Source organism: Anas acuta, chromosome 2 (genome assembly GCF_963932015.1).
Source record: "Anas acuta chromosome 2, bAnaAcu1.1, whole genome shotgun sequence".
Classification (NCBI taxonomy): domain Eukaryota; kingdom Metazoa; phylum Chordata; class Aves; order Anseriformes; family Anatidae; genus Anas; species Anas acuta.
The window spans coordinates 90,341,396-90,355,535 of NC_088980.1; the positions used below are offsets into that span (position 1 = coordinate 90,341,396).

A 14,140-nucleotide genomic window follows, 5' to 3' on the forward strand; every position below is an offset into this window, starting at 1 on the left:
TACCTATTCATACTTAGAGATATTAACCCCAACCAATCTTACGGTCCCTCCTGGATCATTTTGAAAAACAAAAACAAACAAAACCCCACTATTCTGAACAGGATGTACAAAATCACAATATTTAAGATTCTCTTACTAGCAAACTGAAGTTGCACTTCTTATTTTTTTTGTTGTTTTTGTTTTGTTTGGTTGTTTTTTAAACCTGGCAGAAATAGATCCAGGCTTTTCTATTACCTGTTTTTAAGGTATTCTAAATTCTATTATAACAATTATTAAATTGAAAGAATTTTCTTGCAAGATGGAATATTGTTAACTGTAACAAAATTATTTCACTGAAAGGATTTTACTATTAAAACTATGAAAACTGAGACACAATTCCAAAAGTTATTAAACAAGTATTTTGTAAAAATATGTGTAAACATTGTAATATATATATATATCTATATCTATATAAATATATAAACATGGTATTGCACATTTATAGCTTCATTTCAACCCATGGTCCATTCTAGATTTGCAGGACCAGCAGAAAAAAATCTCATGCATCTGTAGCTTAATCTCAAATTCACGGTCAGATTAAGTATTGTGAAATCAAGCTACTCCTGATGTTAGACGTGCAGCTCCACTACTTTGACTCCGAAATAAAATAACTTAAAGCTTCCACTTTAACCACATGTTTAAATACTTTTACGTGACTGGAACAAAAATTCGAAGCACCTTTTCTCCTGAGTTTGCAGGACGGCTTTTAAGTATGTTTTTTAGACTTACAAGCCTAGCTATAAAAGAGCCATTGTTCATATTTCACTGGTCTTAATCTTTGCCCAGGCAGCTGAAGTGGGAGATTGTCTATATACTTCACAATACATTATTGTGCTTATTTCAGTATCACTCTGCTCCAGGGTGAACTATTTGGCTTTAAAATGTGTCTTACGTGAAAAAAATCTTTAGAAAAAAATTCAGCAAAACCTCAAATGACTTTAAAATCATTAACCTCCATCAGTAGTTGATCGTGGGTAATTTGAAATTGGAAATTTTAAATGACAAAAAATGGACATGTAAACCTTAAAACCGGGAAAAACCTTGAACATGAAATACAGGCAAAGTTAATTATCTGATTTAAACATTCTTCTGTTTCTAACAATTTTAATATCTGATTTACTGCTTTATGTGAGGAATTCTGAGATGACAATGAGTGCTTCTCTGCCTAATCAGTACTTCTATTAAAATATCTGCCCCTTTCCTGATTCTCAAACTGAGGCCAAATTGTCTTTTCATCCATTTTAAGCCTAGCTTTACCTCCAGAATCACTCACACTAAGAACAAAACCTAGCAGTTCTGATGTAAGCATATAAGATTAAAATGTAAAATGAATAGAAATGAAGATTAAGGCTTTTTTGGTCAAGACAATTAATTATTTACCTAAAAATCTGAACAACCTAAGAAAGTTTCTTTCTATTAGGATAAAATAGCAGCTATCACACATACATGCACAGTCACATATCCACCATCAGGTGTGTGCCTTCACCTGCCCATTCCACCAAACTCATTGGATTGAATTTCTTCCAAAAATTTATTTTCACTTAATTTCTAAACTATCAAAACAGCACAACAACATGAACAGGAATATTTGTGTCAAATACTTCTCAAAAAATACATGTTCTAAGTAATTCCACCAGTTATCTGTAAAGTGCCTGATACATTATTCAATGTACACTTTATTTTTCCATGTACATTTCTTGCAAAAGATGAAAGAAGTGCTGTAATGCAAGAATCTGTTCACTCGATCGCCTTTCTAACTTCTGTTTGCCTTTCATGTGCAGAAAATCACCTGATACACTCACCAAAGCTTCACACTAACAGATTTAGATAAATTAAGAAGTAATAATCTTTTCCATGAAGTGAGGTTTGCTTACCTTACATTCACAGGGGTGTGTGGATGCCAGTGTGGCTGAGCAGGATGTATATTAGGATGATACTGTGGCTGGAAGGGAAAACATTAAACCTGGTTAATGAAATCATATAAGAACTCCTTAGTAATTTCAACTTTTTATTTTCCTGGAGCCACGAGGAACACGCTACCTGTGAGCCCTGTAAGCCCCACTGTTTCAGACCTTCTCCCATGCCATTTGGCATATACGTGAGACCTCTTAGTGATGAGCTTGCTCATTAGGACACGTTCATGGACAAACGCAGAGAAAATTGCTTTTCTGTTTGAGAGATAACCTGACACATCTAGTGCTTCTCATAAAAAGCACACCAGAGGAATGTCATCTTTAATCAAAGGTGGTGAGTGAGAAAGGTTATTATGGCAGCTGCCTTCAGAAGGTCACCAATCTTTGGTGACAGCATTTCTCTCTCATATCCAACAAAAACACCCCACAAACAATTGACCAGCAATGAACTCTTTAAGTGTTGCTATGGTGAAAATAATCACAACTCTGAGCTTGTGAGGGCTCCTCCAATCTGAGATGCTCTACAAAAAAAGTGTTGCTCACAGAGCAGTCTCTTGGGGTCCACCACATGCACAGTCCCACAGGCTCTAACCTGTGATTTCACAGAAAGGGAAGGGAAAGAGGATGGCCAGTGGAGTGTATTCAGCTAGCAGAGCATCCAAGCACACAGGGGACGCGAGGCAGAACAGCCCACTTCACTTTCCCCTGAACTCCCCCCAGTCTGATGCTGCTTATTTCTGAACTCACCCCAGAGGAAGGAAAGGGGAGCGGAACACTTGTCCTAATTACAGATGGAAGAAACATTTGCCCCTAAATAAAAGAACTACAACTTAATATTCTCCTCCAAAATTGTTATGCTTACCTGGTAATTATGAACTTCAGGAGTATTTTTAGCACTACGGGAAGGAAAAAATAACTTATGTAATCAAGACTGACAAAACCCAAAGATATACAAAACAAATGCCTTTTAGATTAGTACTAAAAAAAAAAAAAAAATGTCCAATGGAAGATACATTCCTGGCTGAATTCTGCTAGGTCTGCTTAAGATCTGTTAGTTATAAGAAGAAGCATTATTCTTACTCGTATTTAACTCAATTGTGCAGCCAAAACAGTTTACTTGCACTAACAAATTATTAATTTTTATTAAAACTTCCAGGTCAGTTTCCCATACATCAGGGTTCTATGCTTCAAGGAAGCATTACAGTTAAGTAAAATTCACACACTTAAGGACATAATGGTCCTTACTAACAATAACAAACTAACTTACTCACAAACTAACAATAGTTTGTCCAAGATACAAGCCATAGCAATTATGCTGCAAAACTCTGTTCTTCATTTTACATTCATGAAGCAGGAACAAGTAATGCCAGATAACTTAGCATAACAGGAATAAGCAGAAAGGAAATATGCTTTACTTTAATCTGATCTCAAACACAAAAGGAAAAAATAAATAAAAAACATGGAAGTGCTTAAAGCCTCCGAGGCAGTCCCCAAGGAGAATCTGGTGCTGCATAATGACAGATCCCCAAGCAATTCATCCTACACCAGGGAATTTGTGTCAATAAATCCTTACGTAGAAATGGTGTTTAGAATCTTTTTTTGCCTGGCAACAGCAATTGATAGGTAAAGAGAACCTGGACAGTCACTTACCACAGTTGTGCTGCTTTCACAGGATTGTTTGCTTAAAAATCAAACAAACAAAAAAAATGTAAGGCATGTGAAACATCAGTCATTTTACAGCTATTGTCATTGCGATGTCACGCTACAGCTTAAGGGAATACTCGTACAGACATTTGCATGAAATTGTCAGAACCCAGAACAGTTATGAAACCATCCACATGTACCACATAATTGACTCTCATGTAACAAATAACACCATCTCAAAAATTCAGTTAGTTTGTGAGGCCTTAAAATAGAGACATACTAACGAGGAAGGGAGGGGCTGGTAGCCTCTAGAAAGCATTCATGCTTGCTGTCCTTTCTCCCTGCCTTTGTACATGAGGAGGAAGTAAACATGCCCCCGTAATACCACAAGGACTTTTAATTGAACTGAGGTTCATATTCTAGGAACGCACAGGAATCCAAAGACATCCTAAGGGACTATCAGCTCACTCTGCTCCAAACAGCAACTATACCTCCAGCCTAAAGTAATTTAGAGGGGGATGTCTTGCAGTGCTCCTTCCTAGGTTTTTCTACAAGGAATAAAAATCTCATCTTAAGTTATGATGCAAAAATGACAAAGCCATAAAGAGAAATCGATTTCTTGTCATTGCATTCAAATTCAGTATGCTTCAAGTCCCAGTGAAAGGTGGTTACGTTCAGGGTCTGGAATCATAGAATTGTACAATAATCAAGTTGGAAGGGATCCACAAGTATCGAGTCCAACTCCTGGGTCCCCAAAGGACCGCCCCCCCCCCCCCCCCCCCCCCCCCCCCCCCCAGAAAAAAACAAACAGATCATGTAGAGTCAGCAAAGCAGCAACAACTGCACAGTGAAACTCAATAACCCTAAAACTGTCTGGCTAGATAAACAAGTCAGTGAGGCTTTTGGACACCACTCCACCCTTGATGATGACAAGTACACTTTTCCAAAGAGCACGTTAGCATGTTACACGCTTTCTCTCATTTGAGTTTGATGCAACCTTTCCTCTCTCCTCTACTGAGCAACAAAAGGAACCATAGATACCTCATTCTCCAAAGATGGGGGAATAGAAGAATTAAGCATAGTCAGAGATTAAAACCAGTAGATTTGAATGACAGACTCTGACCGGGGAGGAAAAAACATGTCAGTTCTGATATTTAAGTGGTCTGACATTGTGTTTTTCTGTTTATATTTTGATGCAGATTTTATGGCTGTAATATGACATTTGTCTCACGAGTTAACACCTGCATGACACCTGCATGTTCAGCAAACACATCTACACTTGCCTTTAAACGTCGAATGCCTTCGAGAAGGGTATCGCTTGCTGGGCCGTCTTTCAAACGTGCTAGTTCTGCGTAACCTTGTCCCATGCGTGGCTTGATACTCTGTCCGCCCACTTAAAATACAAAAATAAAGTTAACTGCTGCCTTTTGCTGGATGCCGTACCTGCTCCTCTGTAAAACAAGTATCTTGTTGTTACTTTGCTAAATACCTGAATCTGAAGCGTGATCCCAGCCTTATGAAGTCAGATCTACTAGATTTACTATTTGCTGGGGCTCGTAGTCTGAAGAAAGCATGGTGCTCCACTGCACACTTCCACAAATGTTTGCACGTTTTGGCACTGTCTAACCGGAAAACAAATGTGTGCTCTTGCTCTCTGCCCTAAATGCAGAAACAAAAGCTTTGGAAGTTGGCATGCATGGTATTAGTTACTGCTTGTGGTAAGAGAAATGCAGCCTGGTCCAACAGTGTGCTGAGTCTCCCTTGTGTTCTCATCAGTCCAAGCACTCTCTGCACGTTGTTGGATCAGGCCAAAGAAAGTGAAGAAATTTACCTGTTCATCATCTTCTACAACCACAAGTGTTAGTTTGCTCTTTTTAAAGTCCATTTTTGTGATTTTAGGCCTAAACACACAGGAAAGAAACGGAAAATTAATGGAAAAAAATATAATTTTGTAATCTAGGACAATCTCCCAAACTGTGTGAGGGATTTGCAATCCTGAAACACCTCAGAATACAACAATGCTTTTGTTATGAAGCCCTGGAAATGCAACTATATTTTAACAAGTATTTCACATTATTTGCTAGCTGTACTTCTAACCAGGCCAATTTAACTTCTGATCTATTTTCAACTTGTAGATTCAATCTTCATTACAAAATACAGTCAAGACCTCTTTATGTAAAGAAGAATTACAACATTTTAACAGAGAGGAATATAAAACAAAAGCAGATTACCAAAAGAACAGGCCTATTTTATTTGCTCCTTCAAAGATCAATATGCCTGTTGGCGTCAGTCCAAGAGCATATTCACAACCGTCTCTTCCCTACAAGCAAGCACAGAATCAATAATCAATATGCAGTTAGTAGTGTAAATCTTCTATATAGTGTATCAAAATTCAGAGGTTTTAAACTTTATAATTAAGTTTGCATTTTTTAATGTTACAGAGCAGAAGAATACACAATTGTGTCAGGTGTAAACCAGAGAGCTTTGGCAGCAGATGACTGAAGGGCACCCTTTGTGAGAGGAAGTTTTGTGCTGCCTCAGACAGCTTTGATACCCAAGGAGCTCTTAAACAGCTCCCACATGTTTGAGAGCAAGCTGTAGCTGCCAGGGGAAGTTGGCATAGAAGGGAAAATTTGAGGAACGTGGGAAAAGACATGTGGAAAGGGACATGACTGGAGATGCACTCCTGGGAAGAGCCTGTCCACACAGGAGGGCCTATGGTACATCTGAGGGCCCACAGCCACTTCACACCATGGCAGGGACACTGCTGAGAAACTATGGCCTATAAGTGATCCACACCAGGGCAGGTCTAACCCTGAGGAGCTGTGGCCCACAGGCACCTCACACTGGGGAAGGGATAGCCCCCAGGGACTGCAGCCCACACAGAACACCCAGGGGTAGGGATGGCCTTGAGGGAACATAAGCCTGTGGGCAACCCACGCAGCAGTAACAAGCACAGCTCAGCAAAGAGAAGTGAGAAAGAAATAATAAGCAGCACAAATAAACTGTTATGCAGATGACCCCAACCTTATGGCTTGCCTTGGGAGGGACTGAGTGTAACCTGCAGGAAAAAGGGGGAGTTGATGGTAGGAAGAAGGGAGAGTAGTGCTGGACTGAAGGCGAGTCTAGGGAATGAGTAGGGAACGTGTTTGAGCTTCTATGTTTGGTTTATTATCTTATTTTTTTCCCCCTGGTACCCAAACTGGTAATTAACATTTTATGTTAATTGACAGTATATTAAATTAAGTGACATTGCCTGAATTCAGACAATTTTGCCTGGATTGCCAACGGCATCTCCATTCAATTTTCTGGCCCCATCTTAGTAAAATAAAATACAAGATGTGTCTTACCTTAACTACATGCATATCTACACCATACATTTCTAGCCATTTTGCTTTATTCAAGTAGCACAATTCAGCCTGCGCTGGGCTCTTTCCCCTAAGAATATAAAAATTAGTTTAAAATACAAAGTTTTTGTCTGTTTTAGAGATTTTAAAATTTGTTTCCCTGCTCCTTTTCTTCAAGCCTTTAATCTTAATGACACTAAAGGAATTTCAAGGATATCTTATGCTTTTACCTTCTTCTCTCCAAGTGAAAATAGATCAGAGAGACAAAAACTTAAAAAGGTCTAAAACTGCCAATAAGGATGAGAGCTCAGGTAAGACAGGATCACTGAAATGTACCATATTTACTAAAGCACACAAAAAGTTTTTGCTACTATCCTGGACACAGAACTGTGTGTGTGCATGAAAGAGAAAGGATTGTTTCCAACAGTAAAAAAAAAAAAAAAAAAAAAAAAAAGACTGCTTGAACTGTTACAAAATGACCTAATGAAAAGACAAACAAAAACCCTCAACCCCACCAACCTTCCCTGAACTAAAAACTAATTATTTCTGGGGAGGAGGTTTCTGTCTAGTATACTTCTCAACTCACGTAACTGCTGTTTTATGTTTGCTAAGGGGACACTTGTAGACTTTGTAGACTTTGGAAGAAAAGAAAACATTCTGTTGCTAGACACCACTCCCACACAGGTATCCTACCTGCACTCTTTCCATTTCTGGAAAATGTCAAATTCCATTGCTTCAGTCTGGTTTGGTGCAAACCTGAATTCAGACACTAGTTCTGGTGTGTGCTCTGGGTGTTCACACTCTCCCAGCTCAGCTGTAATGAATCAGTTGGAAAGTTAAAAAAAAACAAAGAAAAAAAACAGGATGATCAGAAACACTAAATTTAATAATTGTCACAAAGATAGTTATAGTTCATCTGTTTAAGTATGTTGTAGAAGAATACATTTTTGCTGATATTTTATATTAAAAACAATCATAAACCCCACCACAAACTCAAAACACTTCTTACAGCAAAATGAAATAAACTCATTTACAAGAGCAGTTTAAGCTCTTGGTAAGCAATTCTAACATTTAAGAACTGCAGCCACTTCTCTGGATTTTTACGTATTTAAAGGAAATAAAGTTTCTATTAAAAGAAAAAAAAATCAATGCACTACTGTTTCAGAAAAGGTTACTTTGAAATTTCCTCTGGCTGCAATGACATCATACTTCTCATTCCAAACATTCCCCATTCTGCTGCTTGCTTTGTTACATTAGGGTAACCATCCAAACACAAAGACAATGCCCATTCTCAAGAAACTACTGGTAAGGTTTGTTTGTTTTAAACCACGATGGTGATGTAATATTCAGATGAAGTAATTTTTAAGGAAAGCAATGCTGAAGTATCTCCATAATTGAGGTATCACTTTCTACTTACTTAGGTAGGGCCTGCTATATTTTTTTTTTCTAGGAGCAGAACTCTTGCAAGCTCTGCTGAGCTCAGGAGGAGATGCAGGTGTTAAGTGTCTCAATGACTTGTGCCCTTAGCTGTGTTGTGCCTGAGACATGCCTTGCTCCGGGAACCTCTCAGCCTCACAGACACTGTAATGCCACTGCTTCAGGTCTGAGACACAAACAGCAGTGGCAAATACACTCTTCAGCAATACCACATCACCTGACATTTGCTGTGATTCCAAACCAGTGCTTTTTAAGTCGGTGCCTCTTCAGGAAAATATAGAGGGAAATGAAAGCCCTTGAAGAAAACAGTTTCAGTGCTTCAGGGCAGTTTTACACACCATGTGCAAAAACTTCTAACCAAGATTCATAAATCGTTTATTCAGCCACTTTTCTGGATTTTGAAATATTTAAAGGAAATAAAGTTTCTTAAGTTTCCAAAATACCTAGCAGGATACATTAAAACGTATGAATTTACATGGAAAATGTGATCCCTTAAACAAAGGTGTTTGAGTACTCGAGCTCTGCTCAAACATTTAGCCCTGGCTTCGACATTTGGCATTCCTGAGGATATTAAACAGAGTTCACTGATCTTCATTTGTAACACATTTTTTTTCCCCTTTCCTTTTCACCAGTATTCTTCCATGGTTAGTTCCAGTATTCTTATCTATACATCTTCAACAGATATCTCAGCTTTGCTGCTGTGTTATCTAAATTGGAAGCCTATTTAACACAGATGGTGCTAAGAATTACTGGCAGTCCAATCTCCAGTACGTAAGAGGGGAGCTACAAACACATCAGTAAGGACTTCAAAGGAAAAAAGAGGGAAAAAAAAAAGAGAGAGTAAGAAACCAAGTCTGATGTGTTGACAACCATCTAGGAAAAACATGGGCGATTTCTCTACCATTTAACTGAGAGAAGGCTGGGAATGAAAGCTGATTATGCCATAAGGAGGACATGTAAAGATGAGAAACTCCGTTCAAAAGTATCATGAGCACGTAGGACAAAATACGCCAGGAGGTGCTACGGCAGAAGCAAGGAAGCAAAGGTGTTACTATTTCATTTAACAAGGGGAAAAAAAACAACCAGCCTTGTTTCTCAATAGCTGCACTTACTATTTACTCATTTTCTGGCAAATAAATTGTCATCCTTCTGATCTGTAGAGCTCTAAGAAATGGTCTTGAGAACAACAGCTAGTAAGAAAAAGCCTGCGTGGCTAGGCAGCAGTTGTGTGGAAAGGGACTTTGGGGTCCTGGTGGATACTAAACTCAGTATGGGTGAACAGTGTGCTGCCCCTGCCAGGAAAGCCACTGAGAACCTGGGTTGCACCAGTATGGGCATCACCAGCTGAGACAGTGAAGTCCCACTCTCAATTATCCCACTCTGCACTTGTCAGGCCACGCCTGGAGCACTGCGTTCAGTTTTGGTCCCCGCTATCCCAAAGACGTATGGGCAGGCTGAAAAAGGCCCAAACTGGGACGATCAGAGGACTGGAAAGCCTGCCATATGAGGATAGACTGAGAGAACTGTGTTTGTTCAGCCAGGAGGAAAGGAGGCTCCGAGAAGAGACCATCACTATGTTCCAGCACCTGAAGAGCAGCAAATGAAGATGACAGACTCCCTTTTTACCAGGAGACACGTGGAAAAGACAAGAGGCAATGGGTACGAGTTGTACCAGGGGATGTCCTGACTGGATACAAGAGTAAAAATATTTTACAGTGAGAACAATGAATCTTTGGAATAACCTCCCCAAAGATGTGGTGGATTCTCCAACATCTGGTTCAGGAGCACTAATATTTTTCAAAACATGGGGACAGCAGAGGACCCATCTCTTTCTTTGGGGTTTTATGCCAGAACATCATACTTTGGCGTGCCCCATCCTCTTTTCCTCTCTTTATTGGGGGAGTAGGGGTTACATAGCATGTTTATATTCATTACCCATGTTCTTAAATAAATAACTGCATGAACTGGAGACAACTTTTAAAAAGAAGTTTCTAGAAGTTTCTGAAAAGTGCAAAAACATGTTCATAGTAAATACCCTGTTGATTCATTTATACAGAGGGAAAAAAGTTTACAGTATTTATATGAAGAGATCTGATGATTGTCTTTCAATTCTAAATTGAAAGCTGGAAAGCTGAGAAAAAGTTTTTCCTTTTGAGTTTAATTACTACTTTCAAAAGCATACCTGATTAAATACAAAATCCGTACAAGACTAATGAGGTAGTTAAAAACTTATTCTACCAGTGATAACTCAAGTATTTTTTGTTTATAACCGTTACGTGGCTAACCCCTAATTAAAGCATGTGATTAGGCATCTGCTTTCCAAGTTATGCCATACTGCAAATCAGTGTCGTTTTCCAGAGAATTCCTTCACAGGGCTGGCAACAAAGCAATGATTTATGTTTGAAAGAGGATTCATGCAAAATGCCAGCCTGCAAAACTGTTGTTTGAAACAAAGAAAGAATTAACATAGCATAACAATCTCCTTGATAAAGAAAACATAGTGAAACTGAAATATGTCCTATAAATAGAAGAGGGCTCTTTTTCAGAGGTTTTAGAGTACCTATTCCTCAGTAGCCTTTTAGCTTATTCCTTACCTCGAGGACAGCCAAACTAAGCAGAAAGATTGGATTGTTCAGGGTAAAGGTAACCTACTGGGGAGGGAATAAGCGCTTGACATTTCTTTAGACTCTTCTGCTGAATTAAAAGATTCCAGCATCAATAAAAATGCAATAAATGTTACAGAAAAATGCTAATTATAGCATAAGCCAGCAGAAATAATAAATCAGTTGTAGTAGGTAAAACAATTTTGGAAAAAATTATTGCAATGAGGTCAAGATAGTAGAAAACAAAAATAGATTGCAGAAAAATGTAAAAATACCACCACAACTCTGGTATGTTCCCACATACAGTGTCCAGAAGTCTTAGCTTTGATACCTAATTGGAGACATTATAAGTACCTATATTCCACAAATGGATGATGGATGGCTATTTTATTATGTTTAGTTAGTAATCACAGGTGTTAATTACTATCCAAAATGTTGAGGCATCAACCTATCGTTCTTTGCTTGGTTGTCCTCGCTTAGACCAGGGGTGAGGTTACCGTTGTTTTTATCTGTGAAAACTGAAGTAATGAATCAAATACAGGCTCCAGATTTTCTCCACCTCAAAACCACAAACAGAGTTTGCCTGCAGCAGTTCTTTGCACACCTAGCTATCAGAGCTGTCCCAGGCAGGTGCAAATGGAAAGCCAGACATAACCTTCTGCCTCAAGATTTATACCTGTTGCTGTTTGGAAATGAATTCCCAGTTTTAACTGTCAAGTCCATCTAGAATCAGAGTCATTTTCATTGCTCTGTTAAACTTTGAGACTCTGCCTCTTAGTAGCATGACTCCATGTGTCATTGCCAGCCACCAGCGGAACAAGAACAGTATTTCTCACTTCAGTTCATTTTGCTGCTGATAAGTGTAGAATGATCCAGATCATGACACTTTCTTTTAGAAAAAATGAACTTGAAGCTTCATTACACAAGTTTCCTCCCTACCTGCAAAACAAACTGCCTCAAATGAACCTTAATTCTCATCCTTCCATGTACTTCTCTCCGCCCCAGGAGAAGGAGCCTTTCGCTCCCTTGTGCTACAACCATCTCCTGTTCCACATGCTTAGGATCTCTCCCAAGCATGGGACAGACAACAGGAAGCCCATATTGAAGGCTACACCTGCAGGGGCTGGCATACCATAAAGCGTGTACTGCTGGGCCAACTTCAGGCTCAGCAGATAACACTGTGCACACACCACAGCTTCTCCTTCAGTAGGGAGCTATTTGTGGTTTCCCTTCTCTGCTCAGCCCCTGGTTTCTATGAAACCTTTGTTCTCTCATGCTTTTGAGGCTCTTTTCCCTTGTCAAATGTGTATGGCATATGTTGTATGGCATATATTGTTCAGGAGTTATGAGTGGAGGGAAGACACAAAAGCCATCTCCCTGAAATTCTTCTCCTCATATAAAGAAATGGCATCAATATATTATCAGTGAGAAAACAGTAGTAACCAAGGGTGAGAAGAAACCAGTAGGTGAACATTTTAAATACATTAAGGCAAATCACTTTCAAAAGGCTGCATACCTTGAAGACACAGAGCTGCTAGTTCAACAGCAGTTTCATACGGGCATTTCAGTCTTAAAAAAAAAAAAGAAAAAACAAGCTATAAAAACAATGTATTTTTTTTCCTAAGTGACTTCTTGCCAAACAGCTAAAAAGCAGTCTGACAGATGAAAGGGACACGCAAACTTCCACAAGATCTCTTAAAACACAAGCTATTAATGATATAAAACGTCTGAAATTAATTTTTCCTTGCATATGATTATTTTCTCATTTGGTACAGTCTCAGTAGTGCCGAACACATGATATAGTTTACTATAAAACAAGCTCGAGTAATAGAGACAACCATGTTGGTTTTCATTATTTTTAATTATAACAATAAAGATCAGATATGAATTTATTGGCCAGGGTGAGACTATAAACATACAAAATATTTTCTGAAGCATTCACTTGTACAAAGAGTGATGCACTTCATTATCTTTTCCTCTTCTAGTTTACTTGTCAGACTGAAAAATACGGCAAGCTTATACATTTTAAAGTCATAAAAATCAGGACAGTCTTTGCCCTATTTATATATTTCTATCACCTGCTCAATCCTCAGAAGGTGTTTACCCATTTTAGTTTTCAGTTATATTTACACAAAGTCATACGTTTCTGTATCCTAAAGGGAAGAAATGCTTATAGAAACGTACACCACATTTATAATCTGTGCATGAATCCCATAAAGAATGGAAAAGATCACACAAAGTAAATTTTTATGTCATTAAGAGATTAACTATTATAAATACTTTAAATTACAGCTGCAAGAGCAAAGAGGTACTTACTTCCCTGAAAGAATGTCTTGTCGGAGCTGTAATACAAACAGGTACCTGACAAATAAAAATTGAAAAAGTCAGAACTATATAACAGTGTCACCCTTCTAGCCCCAAAGGCTGGAAAAATACCCCAACTCATTGAGTAGTCACAACAGTTTCATTACTTTCCTCTTAAACAAAAGGGCCTTTGGGATCATTCAGACATACCTTGCCACCTTCAAAGTTCCTTAAACTTTTGCTACACTTCAAGAAGGGACTCTTATTCACCTACTGCTTGTGCCCAGTACATCATCCACCTCCAGGTCACAAACACTGTGCTCCACTCCAAGCACACAAAGGAGCAACCTAAAAGTTACTGACAATCCCATGTTTTTCTGAACTGTTCTTGCCCAGTTCAGGCAAGAACTAAACTATGATGAACTAATCTAAGGCATGAAGACTTCTGAGGTTACCTCCTCAAACAGAAATACAGAACATGGAAGAAATCAAAGCTGGGCTAAAGGAAAAAGTTCAGACCAAATGTTCACTTTAAATGACAGAAGAGCTCTGAATAACAGAAACCTGAATTCCAAGGAGCCCACACATTTATTTTGAAGGCCAAGTAGGTATTTACAGCCTGCAAACTGTAGTATTTTAAGCTCCTGTTAATCTCCAGCTCTAGGCATGCTTCATGTTTCACAGCCACGCAGAGCTGAGGTCTGAGGCATGCAGAAGTGCCCGAGGCCACACGACAGCTCTGTACAGGACAGGACGGCACAAGCAGGCTCTGCACTGCTCTGCACACTGAGGGTGAGGCTTGCAATGATGAGCACAGCAAGACAAGAAGGCATGAAGCACTGCTGTCAACCAG

At 38.9% G+C, this 14,140-nt stretch overlaps 1 protein-coding gene across 8 annotated transcripts in view; it reads right to left on the reverse strand.

Moving 5' to 3' along the window:
- Positions 1–14,140, reverse strand: part of EPB41L4B (erythrocyte membrane protein band 4.1 like 4B) — a 164,084-nt gene that overhangs the window by 80,786 nt on the left and 69,158 nt on the right. For all 8 annotated transcript variants that reach the window (XM_068671148.1, XM_068671150.1, XM_068671151.1 and 5 more), the window contains exons 5-15: positions 13,300–13,344; positions 12,500–12,552; positions 7,637–7,757; positions 6,947–7,034; positions 5,828–5,916; positions 5,428–5,497; positions 5,086–5,255; positions 4,880–4,989; positions 3,603–3,633; positions 2,815–2,848; positions 1,914–1,981 (exon numbers count right to left, since the gene is read on the reverse strand). In XM_068671148.1, the coding sequence (XP_068527249.1) occupies positions 1,914–1,981; positions 2,815–2,848; positions 3,603–3,633; positions 4,880–4,989; positions 5,086–5,255; positions 5,428–5,497; positions 5,828–5,916; positions 6,947–7,034; positions 7,637–7,757; positions 12,500–12,552; positions 13,300–13,344 (879 nt within the window). The remainder of the gene's footprint in view (positions 1–1,913; positions 1,982–2,814; positions 2,849–3,602; positions 3,634–4,879; positions 4,990–5,085; positions 5,256–5,427; positions 5,498–5,827; positions 5,917–6,946; positions 7,035–7,636; positions 7,758–12,499; positions 12,553–13,299; positions 13,345–14,140) is intronic.